General features: G+C 51.6%; 2 protein-coding genes across 3 annotated transcripts; both read right to left on the reverse strand.

Annotated features, from left to right (window-relative positions):
* Nucleotides 1-477: 477 nt before the first annotated feature.
* Nucleotides 478-13,848, reverse strand: LOC123346570. The gene is made up of 9 exons (XM_044984046.1): nt 13,810-13,848; nt 5,712-5,768; nt 4,916-5,011; nt 4,435-4,539; nt 3,959-4,094; nt 3,090-3,184; nt 2,454-2,606; nt 1,670-1,815; nt 478-732 (listed from the first exon to the last, which is right to left on the reverse strand). Exons 1-8 carry the CDS (start codon nt 13,846-13,848, stop codon nt 1,714-1,716), a joined length of 783 nt encoding a protein of 260 aa, XP_044839981.1. The 3' UTR covers nt 478-732; nt 1,670-1,713.
* Nucleotides 13,466-23,542, reverse strand: LOC123346557 (zinc finger protein 271-like). Of its 2 annotated transcripts, none has more exons than XM_044984029.1 (3): nt 23,489-23,542; nt 16,593-16,706; nt 13,466-16,264 (listed from the first exon to the last, which is right to left on the reverse strand). In XM_044984029.1, exons 1-3 carry the CDS (start codon nt 23,520-23,522, stop codon nt 14,181-14,183), a joined length of 2,232 nt encoding a protein of 743 aa, XP_044839964.1. In that variant the 5' UTR covers nt 23,523-23,542; the 3' UTR covers nt 13,466-14,180. The 2 variants fall into 2 exon arrangements, with proteins under 2 accessions (XP_044839964.1, XP_044839963.1); XM_044984028.1 differs by having other exon boundaries at nt 13,466-16,267.
* Between the last annotated feature and the right edge of the window lie 2,265 nt (nt 23,543-25,807).

The raw sequence follows: 25,807 nt of genomic DNA on the forward strand, positions 1-25,807 counted from the left end.
CCTGTGTCGTTGCGGCTTCAGCCGGGGGGTCTACCAGCATCGGCTCCTCAGGAGAGGGGTGTACCGGTGGGCTCGACTCCTCCTCGGGGTACCGAGCTTGGGGCAGGCTTGGCCAGTCCTCCTCTGGGTACCGGGTTCGGGGCAGGCTCGACCAGTCCTCCTCTGGGTACCGGGTTCGGGGCAGGCTCGACCAGTCGTCCTCGGGGTACCGGGTTCGGGGCAGGCTCGACCAGTCGTCCTCGGGGTACCGGGCTAGGGGCAGGTTCCACCAGGTGTCCTCTGGGTACCGGGCTTGGGGCAGGCTTGGTTCGGCAGGAGCTCGGGCACCAGCGTCTGTCTCCTCCCGCGGTCGGGCTCCAACTGAGCGCTGGGCCCAGGCTTTTGTACTTCCTGTCCCGCCCCTTGACTTCCGGGGGGCGGGGACAGGCGGTGGTGGCTCCGCCCACTGAGGCAGCTGATCTGGCTTATCTCTCTCAGGTGCGCCTGGGAGCCAGGCCGCCTCACTACATGGGGCCTGTCTACTGCTGCCAGGTGTTGAGTATGTGCAGGCAGAACCGGAGCCAGTGTCAATGTCCAGGCCGGAGGTCGAAGCCGGGTGGGCAGAAGTATGAACCAATGTCCATATCCATGCAGAGGTCGAAGCCATGTAGTTGAAACTGAAGGTGTTGGGGAAGATCAGGAGGAGGAGGAGGCAATGCTGTGCAGCGGGTGGGTGGAGGGCCTGGAGCAAGGCTAGAGAAAGGCAAGGAGAATACTGAGCCGGGGTTCAGAACCCAAATCTGGAGCCAAGAAGGGTCATGCCAAAGTCATAGCTAGACACTGGAGTCAAGAGCCCAGCCAGAGTCAACAGCGAGAAACCGGAGGGCAGGGAAGGGCAGGGCAGGGCGTACATGCGGGCAGGAATGAGGATGACTTACTGGAGCCTGGAGACCCCTTATCGGGGGACTCCCTTCCTAGCAATAACAGAAGGACAGCGGGATGACAAAGATGTCTCTGAGCCTGGGGACCAAGCCAAGGGGAGCTCCCATCCAGGCTGTGTGCCAGGACCCCATCACCCTCCCTGTTCATTTCACACGCACAGACGCCCTGGCCGGAGGGGAGAATAAAGGGCAGAAGTGAAGGTGTCCCTGGGGGAAAGGCTCTAGGCCGGGACCCAGTCCACTTCCCAGATCTACACCCAGGATTGTGTGACCAGGCCCACAGCCCTTCCTCTGCATCTCAGTTCCCACCTGCCGGATGGGGAGGCTCCTCCCCTGCCCCAGGGTGTTCGGGGGGAGTTTCATTCCTGGCTGGGAAGGGCTCAGATACCAGGTGGGTGGATTGGGCCCCAGGTGGGGGATGGTCGGACATTCGCTGCATCAGGGGTGACAGGGGCCATGGGAAGGTCTGAGCAGTGATGATGGGGGAGGGGCCCCATGTCAGGCCACCCCTCCCAGACTGCAATGGCTATTGAGCACAACCCCTGGCTCTGCGGATGCTCTCACTTCTGGGCCAGCCCCACAGCCTGATTCTTCCCAACCAGTATCTGGCCTGGGCCCAGCCCCAGGGGTCGGGGTGGGGCAGGGTGTCCAGAGCGAGGTGCTCAGCCTTGGTTTCTCTCAGTGCTGCGGGGGCTCTATGGCCGCTCCCCCCAGCCCTTCCCCCCAGGCACAGTGAGACAGAGCAGTACCTGCGGCAGGGGGTCCGAGCTGGTCATGCGAGGGGGGGGGGCCTTCAATCCTGCCCCACGGAGCACAGCTCCTGCAGGGCGTCGGGCAGCTTGCCCATGAGCCTGATATTAAATAGCTGTCCCATGATTTTGTTTGTAATTTCCCCCTGTTGCAAGGGAACAAGGATCAATCAGAGACTCCGACACCCATGAGAACGAAGGGTATTAACGGCACCGGGAGCCAGCAACATTTCCTCCCCACATCTGAGGGACGGATTCCCCCGCCCAACCCCCGAGACAAAATCTTGTCTCTTCTCTAGTGACTTCCATCCCCTCTCCCACCATTGTGGAATGAACTCCTGCCCCCACTCCTCTCAGTCCCCCCGCGAGAACTGTTCTACCTCCCAACCCAGCGGGAATCCAGCTCCGCTCCCCGGAGTCCCCTCAGCCACCCTCGCCCCCTCCAGCCGAGGGCTGGGAGGCTTTGGGCAGTAGTGCCGGGGGGTGAGAGGAAGTGGACACTTTTCCCCAAGGGATCCCCATGTCCTTAACGTGATGCCATGGGCAGTGGCTCTGGTGAATGGGGCACTTATGCAGCCTCTGCTGACTGACTCCACCACATCAGCCAGGCTGCCCTGCTTTGAGCTGCTCAGGGGAGAAGCTGGCACTGACCAATGGCACCTGTCTGGGGTCACCCTCTCCTTGCTCCCTGGTCAGCGCATGGGGATGGGATGGGAGCGATTTTCAATGGCCTGGAGGTGAAAGGCCCTGGGGGTCTCTACCCAGGTGACCCCTCTTTGGTTACCTCGTCCTCTAGCAGCTGGCCGGCTTCCCCCACGATGGAATACGTCAGCACCAGGCCAGCATGGCTGATGCGGTTGTGGGGGTGGTGGATGGCCAGCAGGCCCGCCTGGAGGAAACTCCTCTTCTGGTCTTCGGTGAATATTTCTCCGAAGACCTAAAACCAAAAGAACCAGAGCCCTTGCAATGGCCCAGAACCAGGCTCCAAATCCCTCTAGTGTCTCACAAGGTGGAGAAGAGTCCTGGGGCAGCCAACCTTTGGGGTCCCATGGACCAGGAACCCCCTTCAGTAGGAGGCTGCAGGCACTGAGGCCTCCAATAGCTCTTATGGAGCAGGATTCACCGCAGGTGCCATGAGATGCTGGGAATGTGTCTGCGCGCTCTGGAACCCAGCTCACACAGACAGCCCAGGACCCCTGCTGCTCCCAGCAGCGACAGCTCCTGCAGCTCACCCACTAGAGGTTCGGGGTCTTTTAGATCTGGATCATTCCCACGCCTCACCCCACGGACATTCCCAGGAGCCTCACATACTCTGTGGAAATAAGGAGCAGGCTCTTGCCCTGTGTCCATGACACACTCACTGCAGCGGGACACAGCTCCACACCTGAGCTGCTGCAATGCACCGGCGGAGAGTCCTTACCTCTCCCACCCTGGCCAGATTTCTATATCCCAGGTGCTTGGGGTCATGGAGCCCGTCCTGGCACCACAGGTCTGCTGCCTTCCTGGTGTTGAGCCCTGGGAGAGAAAGACACACACATTGGGGAGGTTTGACCTTCCGCTTTCAGTGCCTGTTTCCTTCTGGGTGCACACTGGCCAGGCTCCTCCTGGCGTCCGCGGCCCAATGGAATCGCAGGGTCCATGCCAGGCGGGTTAGTACCAGAAGGGGGATTTGTTTCAGCCATCACAGTAATCATGTGACCCTTACGGTCATTGTGCTCTGGGAGTGGGTGTCTGTTCATGGGGGTGTCTAATACTGAGAACCCGCCACACCCACTGAAGTCAGGATCTGGCCCTGGCTACCTGACTGGTGACACCCTACAAGCTTTGTGTCCATCTCCTGTGGTGCCTGTTCCTGCCCCTGCCCTCATGACAGGCTCTTTCCCTCCATGTGTCTCAATAGCTCCGTTCCTGTCCCCTCACGAGCTGGCTGCCCCATATGGGGTGGGCTGATTTCCCTGGGCTGGGGGACAGAGCTGGGCTCTGAGATAAAGTAGCCAATTTCCCTGGCACTTTCACACTCATCTCCCTAATTCAGAGAGAGGGGGAGAGAAGGAGTCACCATCTAAGCTGGGGTCGGTCTCAGAGGAGGGGGCTTCTTTCTGTAGGGTCCCATTGCCCAGCAGAGGGAGTCTTAAAGGAGGGGCCTTGTTTCTATTGGGGTTCCTCTTTCCCGCTACAGCGGGTCTAAGCAGAGAGGCCTTAGTTCTAGAGGCGTCCCAATGGCCAGCTGGAGCTAGTCTCCCAGAGGCTCGTTTCCATGGGGTCCCATTGCCCAGCTGGGTTTCTTACCCCTCTTCTGGAGCAGGAGCTTGTGCAGCCAAGAGATCCCACCCTTGGCATGCCGACTGATGTCACTGGCTGGGTGGTATGCACAGAGACCCAGCTGCAGCACAAATTCACCTGCCTTGGAGAAGGTGGAGGAGGTCTGGTGGAAGGAGAAGGAGAGGGGAATCCATCACCATTCTCCCTTCAGCGCCCCAGCGCCCCTGGACCTGAGCTCTGCTCCCACCCCTCTGTAGGAGGCACTGGGGGAGAGCAGCGAGAGCCCTCTTCCTTTCTGTCCCCAAGGGAGCTCGGAGCAAAGGGAGCAGGGCAAGGGCCCTCGCTGAGCACTCGCTGCCTCGCTGCTCCAGAATAACAAGGGCCAGGCACGACCCTGCCAGCCAGCAGCCTATGGAACGCAGTCCCTTACGGACCGGGGGGACCAATTAGCCAGGGGATGAGGAACTTGACTCTGCAGGACGCTGGGGTCAGAGGTCACTTACGTCAAATCCAGGCAGGGAGGTAGCAAACTGGAGCAGGGCCGCGCTGGTCTGGACGGCCCTGGCTCTCTCCTGGGTGTTTTTTGCCAGGAGAGAGCGATGGATGTGCTGCGGGAGAAGGAGGCAGGGGAGGGTCAGCGGGCAGGCGTACATGCTCTACAAACTAGCCTCTCCCCCTCCCTAAGGGGCTCAGACTTTGTGCTCAGGGTGGAGTAGCCGAGCCCCGGTCGCAGAGTTGAAAAGGGGGTTCAGTCTCTCAGGCCCCAGCCAGGCCTGGTGCTCACTGTTAGTGCTTAATGCAACTGTGCAGAGCTCTGGCTGACAGTCCCAGCTCCTTCCCCCTGCGCTGGCAGCTCTGGGAACGTGTGGCCGGCTGGGTCCAAGCTGGGAGGACACAATGAAACGTGGCTCTTCTAGTCTCTCCTTTGCTGCCCTCCCACAGGGCTCAGAGGCAATTCCACCCCAGACCGTCCATTCTACTCACCTCCAGGAGGTGCTGCAGCTTCTCCACGGTGGGGGTCTCTGTTAGGCAGCCCCTGAGGATGGTATCCAGGCTCCGCAAATGGCGGTTGTGCAGAGCCTGCAAGAAGAGGGAGCACCCGTCAGTCATGGGACACGGGGCTACAGCAGTCAGGGGACAATGAGGAGGATTCTCCAGGAGCCCTGGCAAGACTCAAAAGGCGCATCCTGGCCTCTCCCATTCACATCACTCCAGGGACACTTAGCAAGAGTTCATGGCCGGATGCCTGCTGCCTCATTAATCCTTGCTCTGAGCAGTTCTCTGGGCAGGGCTTGGTACCCAGCAGAGTATGGATCAGCCAAACTGCAATGGGTGGGAGGTAGGATCCCCGGGAGAGTCCAGGCAGGAGATCAGAGAATGAGGAGAGGAAGGAAGGCTGGGATCAGCCACGGAGGGGTAACGCAATCCCCTCTGAACCCCTGATCCATGAACAGCACGTCAGGATCAAGGCACATGCCCTGGACCCCAGACCCAAACCAGCTCCAGGGCTCAGGACCTCCATGGGGTTGCACAGGGAAAGCCGCCCGCTTCCCAAAACCAGTGTCTCCCTGCGCAGACAGGGGTTGGAACTTGGACAGTGTCTGCGAGGACCTTGGCCTGTGTGGGACAAATGTCCCCACTTTGGGGTGCCAGATAACAGAGGAGATGTGTCCCCCCATTGGGGGTGAGGGATTCTCTTGTGCAAGACCCCCTGCCTGGGTGGGGACGGAACAAGGAGCAGGACAGACTGGGTGGCAGCGCAGCTGGGGGATTTTTGTACCTCAGCTCTGCCCTGCAGGTGCTGCTGGATCACCAAGATGATGTCTTGCTCCTCCTCCTCCTCGCACTCCTCCTCTTCCTCCTCCTCAGGCCACGACACCTGGGCACTGGGGGTATCTGCACCAGGGAGGGAAGGAGAAAGTTTAATCCCTTCTGCTGCTGGGGGGATGCAGTGGACAGAGAAGGCTCCATGTTTCCCCTTTCTCTGTAAGGAGCCCCATGGCGGCCAGGGCCCCACCCTGCCCCTCCCAGAGACACCCTCAGCCCCATCAGCCTCAGGGCCCCATGGCAGTCAGCCCCCCACCCCAACATGATCAGGGAGGCTGGAGCTCCCCAACTCCGCCCAGCATCCCCTGCCATGGGGCGTGTCTGTGCCACCCCCACTGGTGTTAGTGGGGTCACGTGGGTCAGTCCCGGCGCCTTGGCAAGCCGATGGGCACAGGGTGTTACTAGTCCCCCACCGCCCCAGTCCTCCTCCCTTTCCCCTGGGTCTCCCCTCACCTCCAAAGAAGGAGCCTTCAAAGACAGGGCTGCCAGACCGCACGGAGGAGCTTCTGGCCCCGCAGGAGAATGCGGAGCTGCTGGTGTCTGCAGCGCCGCAGTCACTCAACTCCTGCTCTGGGCTGGCAGGAGGCTCCTCCATGGCCAGGGTGGGGCTGGCGGGAGGCTCCTCTGGGGCCAGGCTGGGGCTGGCGGGAGGCTCCTCTGGGGCCAGGCTGGGGCTGGCGGGAGGCTCCTCGGGGGCCAGGGTTGGGCTGGCGCAGGGCCCCTCAGCTGCCATGGTGGTTGGCGGCTCCTGCTGGGCCCTGGGGCGCAGCTCCTGGCTCCTTGGCTTCCTGCAAAGGAAGCCCCAGAGCTGCCGTCCCCGGCTCCTGCCCTCCCCTGGTTCTCTGCTCCACAGCTGAACCCGGGGCCACCTCCGTTTCGGCCCAGAAGGTGCCTCAGGGTCAGCTAGAGGAGCTACTGTGTTCCGCCTCCTCCAGCAGGCGAAGCAGCTCCTCCCTTTCCCCTGGCCACGAGCCTCTTCCCCGCCCGCGGGGACAGAGGGGCCGCTCTCCGCCTGGGCAGGCTGCCTGATGTCGTCTTCTGGCTGTGGAGCCACCTGCCCGGCCTTCCTCCTGAGCATCTGCCTGATTCGCTCCATCCTGGAACAGAGTGGGGAGCAGCCATGAGTCTGGCTTCAAAGCAGCCTCTCATTAACGAGCCTGCCTGCTCCCTTGCCCACCTCCCCTTTGCTGAGGCAATTTCTCCTCCCGACACATCCCACCCCTGGGCACAGGAACCCTCAACCTGGGGAACAAACCCTGACAAGGGACGGGCTGGGAGCCGTAGTGGTGGGATATTCCCACCACACTGGGGATGGTTCTGGAGAACTCCACTTACTTATTCTAGATCAGATGGAGCAGGATGGCAGATGCTCAGGGTTGCTCCTCTCTTCACCCTCTTCAATCTCCACACCCAGGTGGCCGGCAACGGGTGCCGCTCAATGCCCTGCCAGCAGGGCAAGGGGTAGACACCAGATATCGAAACTGGCTGTGAAAACAATACAATGCCACTAGCAGAACGCTCCTGGGACACTCCATAGCTGTACCCGGGGCCACCTCCATTTGGGCCCAGAAGGTGCCTCAGGATCAGCTAGGGGAGCTGGGGTCTTCCTCCTCCTCCAGAAAGCCAGAGCTGGGAAGTGCCAGCAGGACTCGATTCCCAGTCTCCCTGGCTCCGAGTGGGACCTGTTGTAGTGATTGACGGATTTGCTCCTTGTCCCCCATCCAAAGCCAATAACACATCTCTGGGTTGGCAGTCATGAGTTAGACCCTCTCAGCACCCTTCTGTCTCCTGCAGCCCTCAGCTGTTCCTTGGATTGCGGTGGCTTGGACGGTAACAGGAGTGGATATTGTTACTGGCTCACTGGGTGGTTCTAGCCAATGAGGGTCTCAGTCTAGCCTCAGAGGCCCACACCCCCAGACACTACAGGTCAGGGTGGATTGATTTCATTCCAAATGTTTTGTAGTTGTATTTTTGAGTTATTTTCCTAATGAGGGATTGATTCTCATGAAATTCTTAGTGGTGGCCGATGACAGAACACAGAGCAATGGTCTCAAGTTGCACTGTGGAAGGCTTAGCTTGGCTATTAGGAAACACTAGTTCACTAGGAGGGTGGTGAAGCCCTGGAATGGGTTCCCTAGGGAGGTGGTGGAATCTCCATCCTTACAAGTTTTTAAAAGGTCAGCTTGACAAAGCCCTGGCTGGGATGATGAAGTTGGGGTTGGTCCTGCCTGCAGCAGGGGGTTGGACTAGATACCTCCTCAGGTCTGTTCCAGCCCTAGTCTTCTATGATGCTAGGAATAGGGATCCATTCAAACATGTTGACTTGCTGGTTTTGCAGGATACAGAAAAACAAAAAGGTTGACTCAACCATTTGGTTTCATTTCAAACAAACTGAGGTAAAGAAGTATCTCTAGTTCGTGCCCTGAACTGATTGTTCCTGCTCATAATGTCCTTCCAGATTTTAGAAGTAGTAGCTCACACCTCCTCCTCTCTAGCCTTTATTCATATTTTACAAGGGGAAAAGAAGCCTTCATCCTTTTCGAACTCCCAATCAGTTTCTTACATTTGAATGAAGTAGCTGCATCAACTGGAATGAAGAAAATATTCTTTCTGCACCCGCAGAAGAGGCTAGTGCTGCCAAAATCTGGCTGAGTGTTTCAATAACTTCTGGATGCCCAGGTGCTTAGGCAATGACTTCCAACAGTTCAGTGCTTTGACTTCCTCTGACACTTGGCAGCAAACATGGACTTCTTCATATATGTAGTTATTTAAATTACTTTAATAGGCTGGAGCAACTAGAGGCCTTAACATCACTTGTCATCATTTCAAATTTTATACTGGATAAGTTTAAAAAAAAAACTTTTTCAATATAAATTTAAAACATCCAGTTTAAATAAAAATAAAATCTCTTTTGGGGGGATTGGGGTTGGGCTGTGAAAAAGCCACTGATTGGTCTTGCCCTTGATTTTAAAAGAACTACTTCATCTGAGAGAATCAGAAACTGCTTGTATTCTAGTCAAGGAGAGGAGGCAGCAAAATTCATCCTAGCAGTAATCTGTTGGGCCTTATTTGCTCAGCCTCAAACAAACAAGTGTGCAAAACTCTAGCTAGTCTCTTTTATGTAGGCCCAGCTAAGAGGTGGTGGGAGGGGCAGGAATGCTGTCTCCGTCCCGGATCCAGTAGCAATTGCACAGGATATTGCCACAAAACCTACATTTTACTGCCAAACTCTCTAAGCCATTCCTCTCCTGCGCTTCCTGGTTTCTAAGTTTCAAATCCACAAAACCTTCCCCTTGACAGTCACTGCCCAGGTGGTGCAGCAGGCAGAGGAACCTGAGCAGTAACATTGTGACACCAGAGGTAACTCAGCCACCTGTCGCTCCCTGACTCCACTAACCCTGAGCATAAATCCGAAGCCTGAGCCCTGCCTTGGGCATCGCTCCCACGGAAACCTGCAGGCTCATTTACTGACTTATGCAAATCACCTGTGGAGAGTTAGCACTGACTGGCTGAATTCACTCTCAAGTCACAATACCCTTCATCTTACAGCACTAATGGAAGGGGCACAGGGTGGAAATCAGGCTTTTCTGGTGGCCCATTTTCCAATTGAGAAGAAGGGACAAGAGGGAAGAAGGAAGAGGGAAGCAAAATGGCCACATTCCAAACACCCCCAGCGAGTCACAGATTAATTCCAAGCCCAGAGGAAACCACTGACGTCTGACTTTCTGTTTCACTTCGGCCATAGAATGTGCCTCTAAATAATTCCCATAGGAATTAGAGCAGATATTTTAGTAAAACACACGAGCTTGATTTTAAAAGAGGCCAGTTGTGGAAAATCCAGCACAACCCTCAGTCAATTGCTCCAAACTCTGAGGTTAAAAATGCTCCTCGCCTTCTTTCCAATGTGTATTGGTCTAGCTTCAACTTCCAGCCAATGTCTGCTCAGAACCTTTATCTGGTAAAGGGAAGATGGAGACTTGCTGCAGCAAGGCTCCAGAGCTCTGCGAGGTTCCCCCTGCCCCGCATCCCTGTCCTCCCTGGCTGTTGGCAAGGGAGCTCTGTGAGGTCACAAACGCCTCATTCATAGAATCATAGACTATCAGGGTTGGAAGGGACCTCAGGAGGTATCTAGTCCAACCCCCTGCTCAAAGCAGGACCAATTCCCAACTAATTGTCTTTGCTCAATGGGCTGAGTTCCTGCCAAAGGCCTTTGTGAAGTCACTGCCGCACCCACCTTTCCCTGGCAGGCCTGACATCTGCCCCTGGCCAGCCCAGCTGGATGTTTGAGCTGCACCCCGGATCACCCACTTGCTCAATATTGATTCTGGGGAGCAAGCAGGCCACCCAGTAAAACAGCAGAGTCTGTTCCACACCCCACACTTAGTTTTTCATAGAGGCATCGGTTGTGAAACAATTCAGTCTCCTACTGTGGCCTCTATTTCACGGGCTATGAAATTTCACACTCTTAACACCCTATTAAGTCCAATTGCTTGTAATTCACTAAAAGGCACCTTCCCAACCAGTTATGATGGTAGGACACCAGGAAACAGAGACTCCACCTCGCCCCTGGGTAATTTGTTCCAGTGGCTAGTCTCCCTCACTGTCAAAATTACATTGGAAATTGACAATCTCTGATAAGGGCCAAATTTATGACAATCTTTTAAATAATTTAAATAGAAGAGAAAAAATAACATTCAGTAGAATACGTTCACTGCCAAGTTTTTCAGACAGTCGCACCACTGATGTGATAGTTAAGGCCCTGGAAGCAAAGTTAGCTGAAATGCTAACCCAGCTTTGGGCAGCAGTAAAGGTGCAGAAAATATTGTCTTCCTTTCAGTTTATTCAAATCGTTCAGTTCAATCGACTAGTTTGTTGAAATTCAAGAAAGCCATTGGGAATTCACAAAACAGGCAAACTTGTTTTCTTCCCTCGATCTAGGGATGAACACTAGGGGATAGATCTACTGGTTCATCAATCTAGAAACTCGTGGAGACAAGAATGTATCATTTCACTTCACTAACCACACATCAAATTGCCTTTGTTTAAGAAATCTGTTAGTTTGAAATGCAAAACATTTTAATACAACTTCTTTCTTATGCTTCCCTTTCTAGCTCTGGCATGACCTTGCTGTGTGACCAGAGAGGTCACTTCTTTTCTCTTTCCCTCGGTATCATGGGGGATGGAGAAAATTCTCTCAGCCCTAGCAGGAGAGAGATTGAGCAAGTCAGGCGTGTTAGGGCCCTCGTGCTCTAAAGGACAATGGGCGATTGTTGTTTGGGGCAAGAATTCCGACGGATTTGTTACTTGTCCCCCAGCCAAAGCCAATAACTCATTCTGTATTTTCAGTCATGAGTTAGACCTTCTCAGCACCCCTCTGTCTCCCGCAGCTCTCAGGTGTTCCTTGGATTAGAGAGGCCTGGATGCTAAGAGAACTGGAATTATTTTACTGGCTTCCTGGGTGTTACTAGCCCATGAGGGTCTCAGTCTGGCCCCCAAGGCCCACACCCCCAGACACTAAAGATCAGGAGGGGTTGATTTCACTCAAAGTTTTTTGTATTTCCATTTTTGAATTATTTTCCTAATGAAAGATTGATTCTCATGAAATCTTAGAGCTGGGAGATGACAGAACAAGGAGCAATGCTCTCAAGTTGCAGTGTGGAAGGCTCGGATATTAGCAAAAACTTTTTCCCTAGGAGGGTGGTGATGCCTTTGAATCTGCTAGGATAGAGTCCCCTATCTTGTACTTAGAGCCTATATTTTTTCTTACCTTCTACACAGATGACAATGTCTTTGAAACAAATCCACTAGGGAATGAAAAGCACACGCACAGAATCTCCTGCACACCAACGTCTCTTGGTCCTGAGTGAGAGACCGCGAGCTGGAGGCTTGCTGCAGCAAGGCTACAGGGCTCTCCGAGGTTCCCCCTGCCCCGCATCCCTGTCCTGCCTGGCTGTTGGCAAGGGAGCTCTGTGAGGTCACAGACGCCTCATCATCTTTGCCCAATAGGCTGAGTTCCTGCCAAAGGCCTTTGTGAAGTCACTGCCGCACCCACCTTTCCCTGGCAGGCCTGATGTCTGCCCCTGGCCAGCCCAGCTGGATGTTTGAGCTGCACCCCAGATCACCCCACTTGCTCAATATTGATTCTTGGGAGCAAGCAGGCCACCCAGTAATACAGCAGAGTCTGTTCCGCACCCCACACTAAGTTTTTCATAGAGGTTATGACACAATTCGATCTCCTAATCTGGCCTCTATTTCACAGGCTATGAAATTTCACACACTTTGCGCCATATGAAACCCAATTGCTTGTAAGTCACTAAAAGGCACCTTCCCAACCAGTTATGATGGTAGGACACCAGGAAACAGAGACTCCACCTCTCCCCTGGGTAATTTGTTCCAGTGGCAGTCTCCCTCACTGTCAAAAATGTGTGCCTACATCTCATTTGAATTTCTCTGGCTTCAGCTGGCAGCTGTTGGTTCTTGTAGTGCCTTTTTTGGCTAGATCGAATTAGCCCTGCCCCATGAAATGCAATCTTCCCGTCCTGCTGGACCCCCCAGCCAGGAGAACCCAATAGGGGCCTCCTAGCTGTTTCTCTGCCCGGCTGGTGACAGAACTTCCTCTTCATGGGGATATCGCCCAGCTGCAGCCACTTCCCCAATCAGCCCAGCCTAAAGGCTGTTTTCTCCAGCCTTGGCCCCTTCCCAGGGCTGTTTTTAACCCCATCAGGGCCAGAGCAGGGGTCCACCCTGCTACAGGGAGCAACAGGGGATTTCCCGCCCCCCCCCATGGGGACTGGGGAGCCATTTCCTCCCTGCTCCCGGGGAAATTCCCCAATGCCCCCGGCCCCTGAGGAGCTGCTCGGGATTCCCCCCACATCAACGGGCCCTTGGGAACTCCAGAGGTGCCAAGCACGAATGGTGACTGGGGAACTGAGGGATCCCACAAGGCCCGCGGGTAGTGGGGAACCACGGGGCATTCCCCAGTGCCCAGGAAGAGTGGGGAGCAGTGGGCCAGCGAGGACTGGGGACCATTGGTGGACTCCCCGCCAGCCTACATTGGTGGCAGCTTGCGAGCTGCAGGGGTGTTTCCCCACCAGCCGAAGTGGCTGCAGAGCCACAGGGGATTTTTTCCCCCAACACCTTGGGCTGGGAAAATGCAGAGCATGTCCACCCTCCCCCCACCTTCAGCTGGGACTAGGGAGACACGACAGCTGAATGAAACTTTCCCCACACACAATACTTTGAGCAGGGGGTTGGACTAGATGACCTCCTGAGGTCCCTTCCAACCCTGAGATTCTATGATTCTAAGGCATTTATGAAGTTGTGAGCAGGGTCCCAGGGGCCACACTGAGATTGCTCAATTAGGGCATACTGCAAAGAATGGGACCGACAATCCTCAAAACTAGGGGCTATTCCAATGCTTAGATTCACCAAGCCAGCAACAAAGCAGCTCCTGCAATACCTTACCTACTACACAGAGCCAAAGCACAGCTCCCTCACAGCAACCCAGCCTTGGGCTCCCTCCCAGACTGCCCACTTCAACATGATGGGGATAAATCAAAATCTTATTCATCACATTACAAAGTTCCACCAATCCCAAAAGATCCTACACATTATCCATCAAGTTAAGGAATACTTCAGTTCTGACCCAAATACACGCTTACAGCCAATTCTTATTAACTCAACTAAGATTTATTAAAAGAAGAAACAAGAGAGTGTGCTGCTTAAACGATCATTATCCATACAGCGATGCAGAGAGTTCTTAGGTCAGTTTCACTGTAGAGATGATGCTTTAGAATTGCAAAGAGTCCTTTACAGAATCATTTCATCAAGTTCTAGTCCAATGTCCAATTTCAATGTCAGGGCGTCCCAGATGGGACTGGAGATCTCTGTCTTCCGACTCACGCTCCCCCACTCCCACCCTGAATAACGCTTCGGCAGATCAGAGAAGAAAGGATCATTTTTGCAGCGTCTCGACAGCACACAGTCATTGGCTGAACAACAGGCTTTTAAAGTAACCTTCTATTTCCTAAACATCACTGGTAATTAATTACATGGATTAACATGAGGTGGTTCTTCATAAAGCAGTTCATAGACGGTTTACCACAAACTTTCAGGAGACAAACAATGACATTCTTACAACCAAGTTTTATCTAAATGTTAATATTCCCTTTTGATCTCTGAATTCACAGAATAGAGCCCTAGACAGGAACCGTTTATTTCCATTGTTAACCTCTAACAAAATACAACTAAACAGAGACTACTACAGTTACCATCTTCTCCCATGTCTTTAACAATACACGGTTACCTCTCGAAGCTCTAGTTTATCTCAGGAGGACACATTTTTCTAACATGTCTCCAAAGGTTGAATCTAGGTCAATTACATGCAATTTCCTTAACACTTTCTGTCTCTGTGTCAGAGAAGTTAAGATCCTGTGTGGATTCTCTCATGTTTAATGAGGTGTGATCTCTGCGTGAAATTTCCCCACAGTCTCTCTCCTGTATGGATTCTCTGATGTCTAACAAGGTGTGACCTACATATGAAACCTTTTCCACAGACTAAACACTTGTGGGATCTCTTTCCTGTGTGGAATCTGTGATGTAAAACAAGGGATGATGGGATTTCGAAACTTTCCCCACAGTCCAAACACTTATAGGGTCTCTCTCTTGTGTGGATTTTCCGATGTTTAACAAGGGCTGACCTCCGTATGAAACTTTTTTCACAGTCCACACACTTGTGAGGTCTCTCTCCTGTGTGCATTCTCTGATGTTTAAGGTGGTCTGACCTCGATATGAAACTTTTCCCGCAGTCTAAGCACTTATGGGATTTCTCTCCTGTGTGGTTTGCCTGATGTTTAACAAGGATTGACCTCCGTATGAAGCTTTTTCCACAGTCTAAGCACTTATGAGGTCTCTCTCCTGTGTGGAATGCCTGATGCCTAACAAGGTCTGACCGCCGTGTGTAACTTTTCCCACAGTCTAAGCACATATGGGGTCTCTCTCCTGTGTGGACTGCCCGATGTTTAACAAGGTCTGACTTCCATATGAAACTTTTCCCACAGTCCAAGCACTTATAGGGTCTCTCTCCTGTGTGGATCCTCTGGTGTGTTACAAGATATGATCGCTGTGTGAAACCCTTTCCACAGTGCAAGCACTTATAGGGTCTCTCTCCTGTGTGGATTCTCTGATGTCTAACAAGCTCTGACCTCCGTATGTAACTTTTTCCACAGTCTAAGCATTTATGAGGTCTCTCTCCTGTGTGTAATGACTGATGTTTAACAAGGGCTGATGTGTCTCTGAAACTTTTCCCACAGTCCAAGCACTTGTGGGGTCTTTCTCCTATGTGGATTGCCTGATGTTTAACAAGGTTTGACCTCTGTATGAAACCTTTCCCATAGTCCACACTTTCATGGGATTTCTCTCCTGTGTGGATTGCCTGATGTCTAACAAGGGCTGACCTCCGTATGAAGCTTTTTCCACAGTCTAAGCACTTATGCGGTCTTTCTCCAGTGTGGATTGCCTGATGTGAAACAAGGCTTGACCGCCGTGTGTAACATTTCCCACAGTCTAAGCACCTATGGGGTTTCTCTCCTGTGTGGATTCTCTGATGTTTAGCGAGTTCTGACCTCCATATGAAACTTTTCCCACAATCCAAGCACTTATGGGGTCTCTCTCCTGTGTGGATCCTCTGATGTGTTACAAGATATGATCGCTGTGTGAAACTCTTTCCACAGTCTAAGCACTTATGAGGTCTCTTTCCTGTGTGGATTGCCTGATGTCTAACAAGCTCCGACCTCCATATGTAACTTTTCCCACAGTCTAAGCATTTATGAGGTCTCTCTCCTGTGTGTAATGACTGATGTTTAACAAGGTCTGATGTGTTTTTGAAACTTTTCCCACAATCCAAACACTTGTGGGGTCTGTCTCCTATGTGGATTGCCTGATGTTTAACAAGGTCTGATTGCTGTGTGTAACTTTCCCCACAGTCTAAGCACTTGTGGGCTCTCTCTCCTGTGTGGTTTACCTGATGTGTAATTAGTGCTGAATTCAAACAGTTCCTGCCCTCGAGGCATTGATAGGATTTCTCTTCTATGTGGCTTTTCCCATGGTTATTAAAGTCTGAGCAGATATTGAAGATTTTCCCAGGGACCAAGCATTGAAGAGGTTTCTCTCCAGCATGGATTGTCTGATGTGTAACAAGCTGTGGTCTCACAATGAATCCTTTCTCACACTGCAGGTAGTGGTAGGGTTTCTCTTCCTTGGGATTTGTCCGCAGGGCTGTGGGATCCTTGTCTCCTGCCCCACAGTTAATAGATTCATTCACTTCCTTCCCTGGGTGGTTTCCCATCAGCCTCTCTGACGTGTGCCAATTTCCACAAGCTTCTCCCTGTTCCCAGCACTGGGAAAAATTCCCTTCAGCTCTTCCCACAAAGGTCCCCTGCAGTTCCACTTCCCCGGGAACTTCCTCATGATGATTCCCCTCCACGTTCTCACCGACTCTCTCAGCACCTGCTGGGAGAGAGAGACAATCCAGACAGGAGTCATTGTGCTGGGGAGAAAGAGGAATAGCACAGAGGGAAAACCCAACACAGGAAAGTTGCAAAGAATCAGCAATTGGATTCTGCTTCCAGATCCCACCCAAACACTCACAGGGAAGAAAGCTGTGAAGGAAACTCCTGCAGCTAACAGGAGGGGTGAAAAACAGTGAGCGATACCTGCTGACTGCAGCCCTCCCCTTGTTGACATGAGGAAGAACTGTGGGCTCTTACTTACACCATATTTTTGGGATTCTCAACTTTGCCTTCATTCCCCAGATGGTTTCTGTGTCAGTCCTCACCTGTGCAGGTGCATCTCAGAACCTCTCTTTCCTCACCGGCCTGGAGATCGGGCACCCATGGCTCTTCCCCTCGTTCCAGCTGGGCGATCAGCTCAGGTTTGGGAATTGGGAATCCTATACACGGGGTGAAATCAGACCAGATCAGGGTGCAGGAAGTATTGAGAGACTACTTGTCACAAAGGGCATTCCATGAGCGGAACCTGTCCCTGTGCTGAGGGATAATTCAATTCCAGAGGATGGGAGCAGGGTCACTGACCCCCCTTGGGAGACGCAGGCAATGTTGGGATATGTACATATAAAACCCATATATCCATGTAATATGTTATAGGACTAAGGTGCCACAAGTACCCATTCTTTTTACTATCACTAATAAATACTGATTCCCCCTTTGGGTCTTAATATAATCAACCTGTATTCTACTCCACGGCCCTACAATTCTTTGATGCCACAAGGATCTCAAATTTGGTGGTCTATTTTCAACTGCTGCCCATCTTATGCAATTTTTAACCAAATTTTCTATTCCGCAGTGGGCCATAGACTGACACAGGTTAATGATCTCTTCTCTTTGAAGTTTATCAGGTACCCACTTTACCTCTCCTGTTTCCTTATTCACTGCAGAACCCCCTTTCATACTCCAGGTTCCCCATCTTTAGGTTCAGCCTCCTGTTTTATGCTGTGAATTCTAGTAATTACCATAACCCCCAAAGGTTCCTGTTTTGCTAATTTAGCTAAAACATCCACGTTATCATTCCAATATTCTTCATCCCTTTCTCCCTTTGGATGACTTTTAGTATGTCTTACTTTTAATTTTCCCAGGTGTTCTTTCAACCAATCCTAGATACATTTCCAATTTTCCTTTTGGACCAAATTTTCCCCCTCAGCCGTTTCCCAATGGTTCTTTTTCCAAATCCAAATTCAGGGTAACAGTCCCTGTACCACAAAGTCTGAATCCAGACAGACATAAAGCCAAAGTGCAACATTATTTTGTCTGTTGAAGCAGATCACTAAGGCTACGTCTACACTAAAAACCGCAAAGTGCTCCCACGGCAGCGCTTTGATCTGATAGTGTGGCCACCCGCGAGCGCTCGGGAGAGAGCTCTCCCAGCACTCTATGCAATCCACCTCGACGAGGGGAATAGCACCGAGCGCCAGGAACCTGTCCACACTGGCGCGTTACAGGGCGCAAACTTGCTGCACTTGGGGAAGTGGGATTTTTCACACCCCAGCGAGCAAGGTACTGCGCTGTAACACGCCAGTGTAGACATGGCCTAAGAGCTCTGATCTCTGCTAACTGAGCTGAAGTCATGCCCATGGATCCAGAGAGTCTCCCCATTAGCTTGCACAGCAGCATCACCCATATACTGCTTACACCTTTCATGGTACAAACAACCATCTGTGAACCAAACCTTTTTTTCTCCAAAGCGTAACCCTTCATCTACTGGGGGAGCTTCTTCAACTAACGTTGGTTTAGTTGCTGGCAGTGGGCATTCATGCTCTTCTCCTTCCGTCAGGAGGAGATATGGGAACAACACTGCTTGTTTGTTATTCTCACAGGTAACATCTCTGCTAGTTAACGTCAAAGCCCTTTGGGCCATTCGGGTATTGGAAACTCCTTTCTCCTGCAGTTTTCCAGATCAGATGTATGTCGGGGAGAGTGAGGTATCTGTATTACAACAGGGGCTGTGCCACTAGTCAAAGCAAAAGCTTCAATGGCCCACACAGCAGCTAAACATTCTTTCACAAATTCCAAACCGCTGCTCCATTGGGGTTAATCTTCTAGACGGCTGCGCCACCGGTATTAACTTTCCCTTATCAGTTTCCTGCGTCAAGACTGATGCTAATCCCTGTTGGGTTGCTGGCCACCTACGGCTTGTTCATCTCAGGGAATTTCAATGTCGGGGCTTGTACCAACGCCTGTTTTAAGTCACAAAAAGCTTTTTCTTGTTCAAGCCCCCACTCCCATTCTACTTCCTTTTCAATCAATGCCACAAGGGTCTAGTTATAATGGCGAAATTCCAAATACGCTTCCTTAAATAGTTAAACCCCCCTAACATTATTCTCAATGCACGAGAATCCGCTGGCCTGGGTAATTTCAGCAATGATGTCACCTTTTGTTGATCTACCTGAATTCCTTGCTCCCCTTGGGTCACCCCCGAATAATTCACCCTCTGTTGCACTAATTGGGCTTTCTCTCCATTAGCCTTAAAACCCGTTCCCTGAATAAGTCTCAACACCCTTTTAGTCCATTCAGTCAGCACCTCCTCAGTCTCTCCCCCCACAAACTAATATGTCATCTACATATGAGGTGACATTCTCCCGATCCCCCTTTGGTGTGCAATAGCTGGAGCACAGCGCAGGCCCTGGGGACTTCTTTTGAAGAAGTACCATTGTCCCGTGAAGGTAAACACAAAGCGGGCCCAAGAATCGGGATGGCAAAAAACCAATTTGCTAAATCTATGACAGAGAACCATTTAGAGGTCCCCTATACACTTGTCATGACTTGAGGCAAATCTGCTACTATTGGTGCCATGGCAGGGGTAGCTTTATTCATTTGTCTAAAATCCACTGTCAATCTCTAATCTCCTGAAGCTTTTTACTACCAGCCAAATTGGGCAACTGTGTGTGGAATTCCCCCTTCCAATCACTCCCTGTTGTTCCAGTGATTCAACTATTTTCTCAATTCCTGCCTCTGCCTACACGGGGTATTTACATTGTCTCTGTGGTAGCACGTCATCCCCTGCGATTTTAACACATGCTTTGATTCTACCATATTCTGCTTTATTCTTGGTCCATACATTGGGAAACTCTTTTACCCAGACATTTCGTGGAATCTCCTCCATTGCTTCTGCAGCACATATTCTTGGCGTGTGCTCTGCTGTCAGGGCGTCTTCCATCCAGTCGGGCAAACGTCACAGAACTCCATGCGTTAAATCTAAAATCAACCAATTCCTCGCCAAAAAAGGAGTTCCTAATATTATTGGCTAAGTCGCCTGATTTATCTGAAGCATTTGTTCTTTACAACAAAAGCCCCCTATTCGCTCTCTGGGTATAACAGCTATTTCTACTGAATGATCCATCTTTCCTGCCAGTCCTTTCCCCACAAAGGAAGCTGCTGTAATGATCTCAGACACATAACGAGTCAAATCACAATGTCTATTTACAATATTTCCACCAGCCCCACTATCCAATAGGGCACCTTTGGGTCCATTGTCTCCCACAATGACAGTTGTTCTAGGTCTCCCATTCGAGTCCCATCTTCATCTTCTTACCATCTCTCACTCCTGGGGACCCATTTCCACTGGGAGCAACTTGTCATCGGGGCTTCTCTATAAAACAGGTTCCTATGAATCCTCAGCTTATACAGCTGCAACTCCCTTCTGCTCCTGAGACATTTCTTCTTCCATCCTTTGCATTGCTTTAATCAATTCATCAGTACATCTCCCATTCCGCTTATCCTCAATTTCAAATACCTCCAAGCAGGGGCGGCTCTAGGAATTTGGCCGCCCCAAGCAGTCATGCCTGCGGGAGGTGCTGGTCCCGCGGCTCGGGTAGACCTCCCGCAGGCATGACTGCGGAGGGTCCGCTGGTCCCACGGCTCCAGTGGACCACCTGCAGCTGCGGAGGGTTCGCTGGTCCCATGGCTCCGGTGGAGCATCCGCAGGCATGCCTGTGGGAGGTCCACCCGAGCCGCGGGACCAGCGAACCGTCCGCAGTCATGCCTGTGGGAGGTCCACCCAAGCCGCGGGACTATCGAACCGTCCACAGTCATGCCTGCGGCAGGTCCGCTGTCCCACGGCTCCGTTGGACCTCCCGCAGGTATGACTGCGGAAGGTCCGCTGGACCCGCCTGCCGCCCTGCCAGCAAAATGCCGCCCCACGCGCGCGCTTGGCGCGCTGGGGTCTGGAGCTGGCCCTGCCTCCAAGCAATATTTCGAATCACATCTCCTCCATTCAGGGGCTCATTTTGATTATTCCACCTTCTACCTCCTTGAGGTGGCGCATCTTCTCCTCTACCATGGCCTCTTCCTCTCTCATGGTATCCTGATCTACAACACTCTCGTCTGAATGTTATTGATTCAACAAAAACGACTCTGGGTTTCAATCCTTCTACCTGGCTTCCCCCTTTCATCATTCGTTGGCACATTATCCAGTGAATCCATAACAGTTAACCCCTCATCCTGGGCTGCTTGGTTTACCAAATTAGTAGACATTGCTGCTAAATTCCTGTCCAATCCTTCAAACACACGATTCCAAAATTCTCTCTATTCAAATCAACGGCCATCAAAGAATCAGATGTGATATGTCTGGCAATCTCTGCCATGGAGTTAGTCACCGGTTATAGACTCATAGACTTTAAGGTCAGAAGGGACCATTATGATCATCTAGTCTGACTTCCTGCACAATGCAGGCCACAGAATCTCACCCACCCATTTCCCCAGCCAATAACCCCAATGTTATTCTCCTCAACAGGTAATCCCCGGGTGAATCCCCAGGCTTCATGTAATCTGCACTGGATAACTCCTTTAAGGGTCTTTGATCTCTCTCTTTCCCTGACAGCATAATAAATCGCGGCACCAGCCTGCGTGCTTCTGGCTGCCTCTCCAAAGCATTTTTCATTCAATCTACTGCTTGTCTAATCGGTCAAGTGGCAGCTGCCCTGATCAATTTATAACATTCTCTCCTACTTAAATTCTCTGTTCCGCCTAACTCTGCCCATTGTACCAGCCACGCAGCCAGATCTTTCATATTCACTGGGCCTAATGACTTCGCCCTCAACTGTAAATCTGACGCACTTGCCGGAATTATTCATATCTCTTCTGATTGTATTTCTCCCACCCCTTCTCCCTGTCCTGAATGCCCCCGGAACCCCTACCCCTGACTTGCCCCCTGCTGCCCCATCCAACCCCTCCTCCTTCCTGACTGCCCCCCCCAGGACCCCTGCCCCTATTCAACCCCTTGTTCCTCCCCCAACCACCCCGCCCCTTATCCATACCCCCACCCCGACCACTACACCGAACCCCCCTGCCCTCTATCCAACCCTCCCCTTCTCCCTGCCCCCTTACCACACTGCCTGGAGCACCGGTGGCTGGCAGCACTACAGCCGCGCCACCCGGCTGGAGCCGGGCCATGCCGCCGCCGCCGCCACTGCACAGCACAGAACACCGGGTCAGGCCGGGCTGTGCAGCTGGGCTGCCTCAGGAGCTCACAGCGCCACCACCCAGATCATTGCGCTGGCGGCAGAGCGAGCAAGCTGAGGCTGCGGGGGAGGGGGAACAGAAGGGGAGGGGCTGGGGGCTAGCCTCTTTGGCCAGGAGCTCAGGGTCCGGGCAGGATGGTCCCGCGGGCCGTAGTTTGCCCATCTCTGTCTCAAAGAGTGTTCTAAGTTGTTACAATAACACCGTGCGGTATCTCCCTGCATGCTCTCACCCACTTACACTTACTGCAATCAGTTCTTCACATGGTATCTCCCCCTATGTTTCTTTCTCACAAATATATTTTTTGAATATTTGGGGGAATTTAGGGGTAGGTGGATATACATATGGGAGCACCTCTAGGATGGAGGTATTGAGCAAAGGAGATAACACATCCGACTACTCGTGGGCCAGAATGGGAAAAACAGGACCAAACAAAACCATATGTGAAGAGCAACCTTTTGAGGTAAAATTTAAAATATGGTGGAAAGATGGAAAAAATGTGAGATGGAAATACCTACAACCAATTTGGAAGAGCAATGGAGATATTTGTTCATACAAAGAGAGGAAGGTCAACTAATGTTTAGACTTACTTATGGGGCGGGGGGGGGGGAGGGATAGCTCAGTGGTTTGAGCATTGGCCTGCTAAACCCAGGGTTGTGAGTTCAGTCTTTGAGGGGGACACCTAGGGATCTGGGGCAAAATCAGTATTTGGTCCTGCTAGTGAAGGCAGGGGGCTGGACTCAATGACCTTTCAGACCTCCCAGTTCTATGAGATAGGTATCTCTCAAAGTATCTTTTTTTTATTTTATGATTAAAATAGTCTGAATGTGAGCACTCTGAATCGTACCTTTTGGAGTTTGGGATTTGATGTAGTCACCTTAGACGTGACTCATGAACAAGAATAGGCTAATATTCATGTGGGATGGAATGAGTCAATGGCTCTCAAATTATGGGAATATGATATGATGGTGGATTCTTCCATAATGATAAGACTGAGTTGCTTTAGGAAAATGAAAGAGGGAGGATATTTTCAGGGATATAAGATTGCACCAAGAATAATGGCAGATGAACACCAACATAGAAGGGGAGAAATAATTAAAGCCCCAACTATTGTGGACCAAACAATCGGGATGAAAAGAACCCAAATTAACATGAGTGCACAACATCTGCAGCGTAGGCCAAAGGCCTTACTTCTATTACAAGCCTGGCGACAACCATGGGGAGACGGGACTATACACAATAAAAGAGGTATAAGAGAATACATTGTAGGCGGCAATTGGTGTTGGAACTGGAGTTTTAAACTCATCTGATACTGAGACGTTACAAGGAAAAATGTCAGCCTTGGGTAAGATTTTGAGGGCTACACAGACACATGTGACAACATTTTTGGCACATTACTGAAACAAGGAATAAGAAGTGTGGAGCTCTAATTAAAGCAAGCCCAAGCCTTGAAAACATCTCTAAATATGAATGTATTTGGTCTGCCTGAAATTAACAACACAACAGCACTAGGCACACAGTGTGTACAGATGCACACTTATGAGATACAGTACTTAGGCCTTGTCTACAGTAGCAAGATACTGTGCTGAAACTTGCTCATGAAGGTGGTTTAGCAGCTCTGTCCCAGTGTGGGCGCGCGACCACACTGTCCTGTTAAAGTGCTGCACGGCTTCGACTAACTGAGGGGACAGGAATCGCTTACCCAGTGAGGTCACCGTCTCGTAGTTCTCCTGCATGACGTCCCTGTAGAGGGCTCTCTGAGCGGGGTCCAGCAGAGCCCCCTGCCCCTGGGTGAAATAAACAGCCACCTCCTCGAAGGTCACTGGCATCTGAAACAACAAGAGTCCCCCACTCAGCACCTGCTGCCCCAGCCACAATCCCACTAGTCACAGGAAAGGAAGAAAGAAAAAGAAAATCTCGGAAGCTTTGGGAAGGCCAGAGATGCAGAATCCCACCCGCACTCTGCTCAGAGCAGCCAGGAGGCTTCATGGGGTGGAAGAAGGTGAAAGCTCCTTGTCCCCCCACAGCAGATGGAGAAGGGAAGCATCTTCTCATTTCCCACACGCCTCCCAGCCACAGGCTGGCACAGGAAGCCGAGCTCTGAGCTGAGGACAGGGACAGGAATCCCAAGAGCTTCCCCTCATATTTCACAGCAGCCTCGGGCCAGTGGGGTCAGGCTCCAGCACTGGGAGTCTGGTCAGTTTTCCCAGCCCTGCCCAGGGGGTTTGTTTCATATTTGAGAAATGAGGGAAGTCTTCCCCTCTCCCCACCGCCAATAGGCCTGTTCAGCATGTTTATCACACCCTGTCTCCTCCCTGCCTCTCCCTCCCCGTGCCCAGCCCCTCCCTGAAGATCCCCTACCTGAGCTGGCTCCATCACAGCCATTTCCCTGCCCCGCCTCCTGCACGACAGGACGATCTGGAGTTAAATCTGGACGTGATTCCTCAGCCTGTCGGGGCGAGGGGGGAGGTTACAGAAGGGACTTCAGTCCATGTCACACCCCAATTCCGCCCAGGCTCTCTCCCTGCAGACAGACATGTTGGACTCTGCCACGCTGGCAAGAAACCCACTTAGTTTATTAGCACCCAGGCCAGGCCTCTCCTGGCAGAACTGAACCCCCCGGGGCACCATTAAACCCTCCCAGTAACAGCATCTCTGAGCCAAATGCGGGAAAAAGAGTAGAATCGAAGGAGCCATTTTGCAGGATTCCCTCTGGCACTGTAGTGTCAGCCCCTCTAACTCCCTCTCGGCCCTCCCCTCCCCCCAAAGTAGTGAGGTGCTTCAGCAAAGTCAGCAACCGGCTTCTCCTGTCTCAGCTCCGCCCCTTGTTCCCAGGAGAGTCAGTCTGCCCAAGGGGTGCAGGGAATGGATCCGGGCACAGCTGGGAACCTCATAAGAACATAACATAAGAACATAAGAAAGGCCGTACCGGGTCAGACCAAAGGTCCATCTAGCCCAGTATCTGTCTACCGACAGTGGCCAACGCCAGGTGCCCCTGAGGGAGTGAACCTAACAGGCAATGATCAAGTGATCTCTCTCCTGCCATCCATCTCCACCATCTGACAAACAGAGGCTAGGGACACCATTCTTACCCATCCTGGCTAATAGCCATTTATGGACTTAGCCACCATGAATTTATCCAGTCCCCTTTTAAACACTGTTATAGTCCTAGCCTTCACAACCTCCTCAGGTAAGGAGTTCCACAAGTTGACTGTGCGCTGCGTGAAGAAAAACTTCCTTTTATTTGTTTTAAACCTGCTGCCTATTAATTTCATTTGGTGACCCCTAGTTCTTGTATTATGGGAATAAGTAAATAACTTCTCCTTATTCACTTTCTCAACATCACTCATGATTTTATATACCTCTATCATGTCCCCCCTTAGTCTTCTCTTTTCCAAACTGAAGAGTCCTAGCCTCTTTAATCTTTCCTCATATGGGACCCTCTCTAAACCCCTAATCATTTTAGTTGCTCTTTTCTGAACCTTTTCTAGTGCTAGAATATCTTTTTTGAGGTGAGGAGACCACATCTGTACACAGTATTCGAGATGTGGGCGTACCATGGATTTATATAAGGGCAATAATATATTCTCAGTCTTATTCTCTATCCCCTTTTTAATGATTCCTAACATCCTGTTTGCTTTTTTGACCGCCTCTGCACACTGCGTGGACATCTTCAGAGAACTATCCACGTTAACTCCAAGATCTTTTTCCTGACTCATTGTAGCTAAATTAGCCCCCATCATGTTGTATGTATAGTTGGGGTTATTTCTTCCAATGTGCATTACTTTACATTTATCCACATTAAATTTCATTTGCCATTTTGTTGCCCAATCACTTAGTTTTGTGAGATCTTTTTGAAGTTCTTCACAATCTGTTTTGGTCTTAACTATCTTGAGTAGTTTAGTATCATCTGCAAACTTGGCCACCTCACTGTTTACCCCTTTCTCCAGATCATTTATGAATAAATTGAATAGGATTGGTCCTAGGACTGACCCTTGGGGAACACCACTAGTTACCCCTC

Source organism: Mauremys mutica, chromosome 12, assembly GCF_020497125.1.
Source record: "Mauremys mutica isolate MM-2020 ecotype Southern chromosome 12, ASM2049712v1, whole genome shotgun sequence".
NCBI lineage: Eukaryota > Metazoa > Chordata > Testudines > Geoemydidae > Mauremys > Mauremys mutica.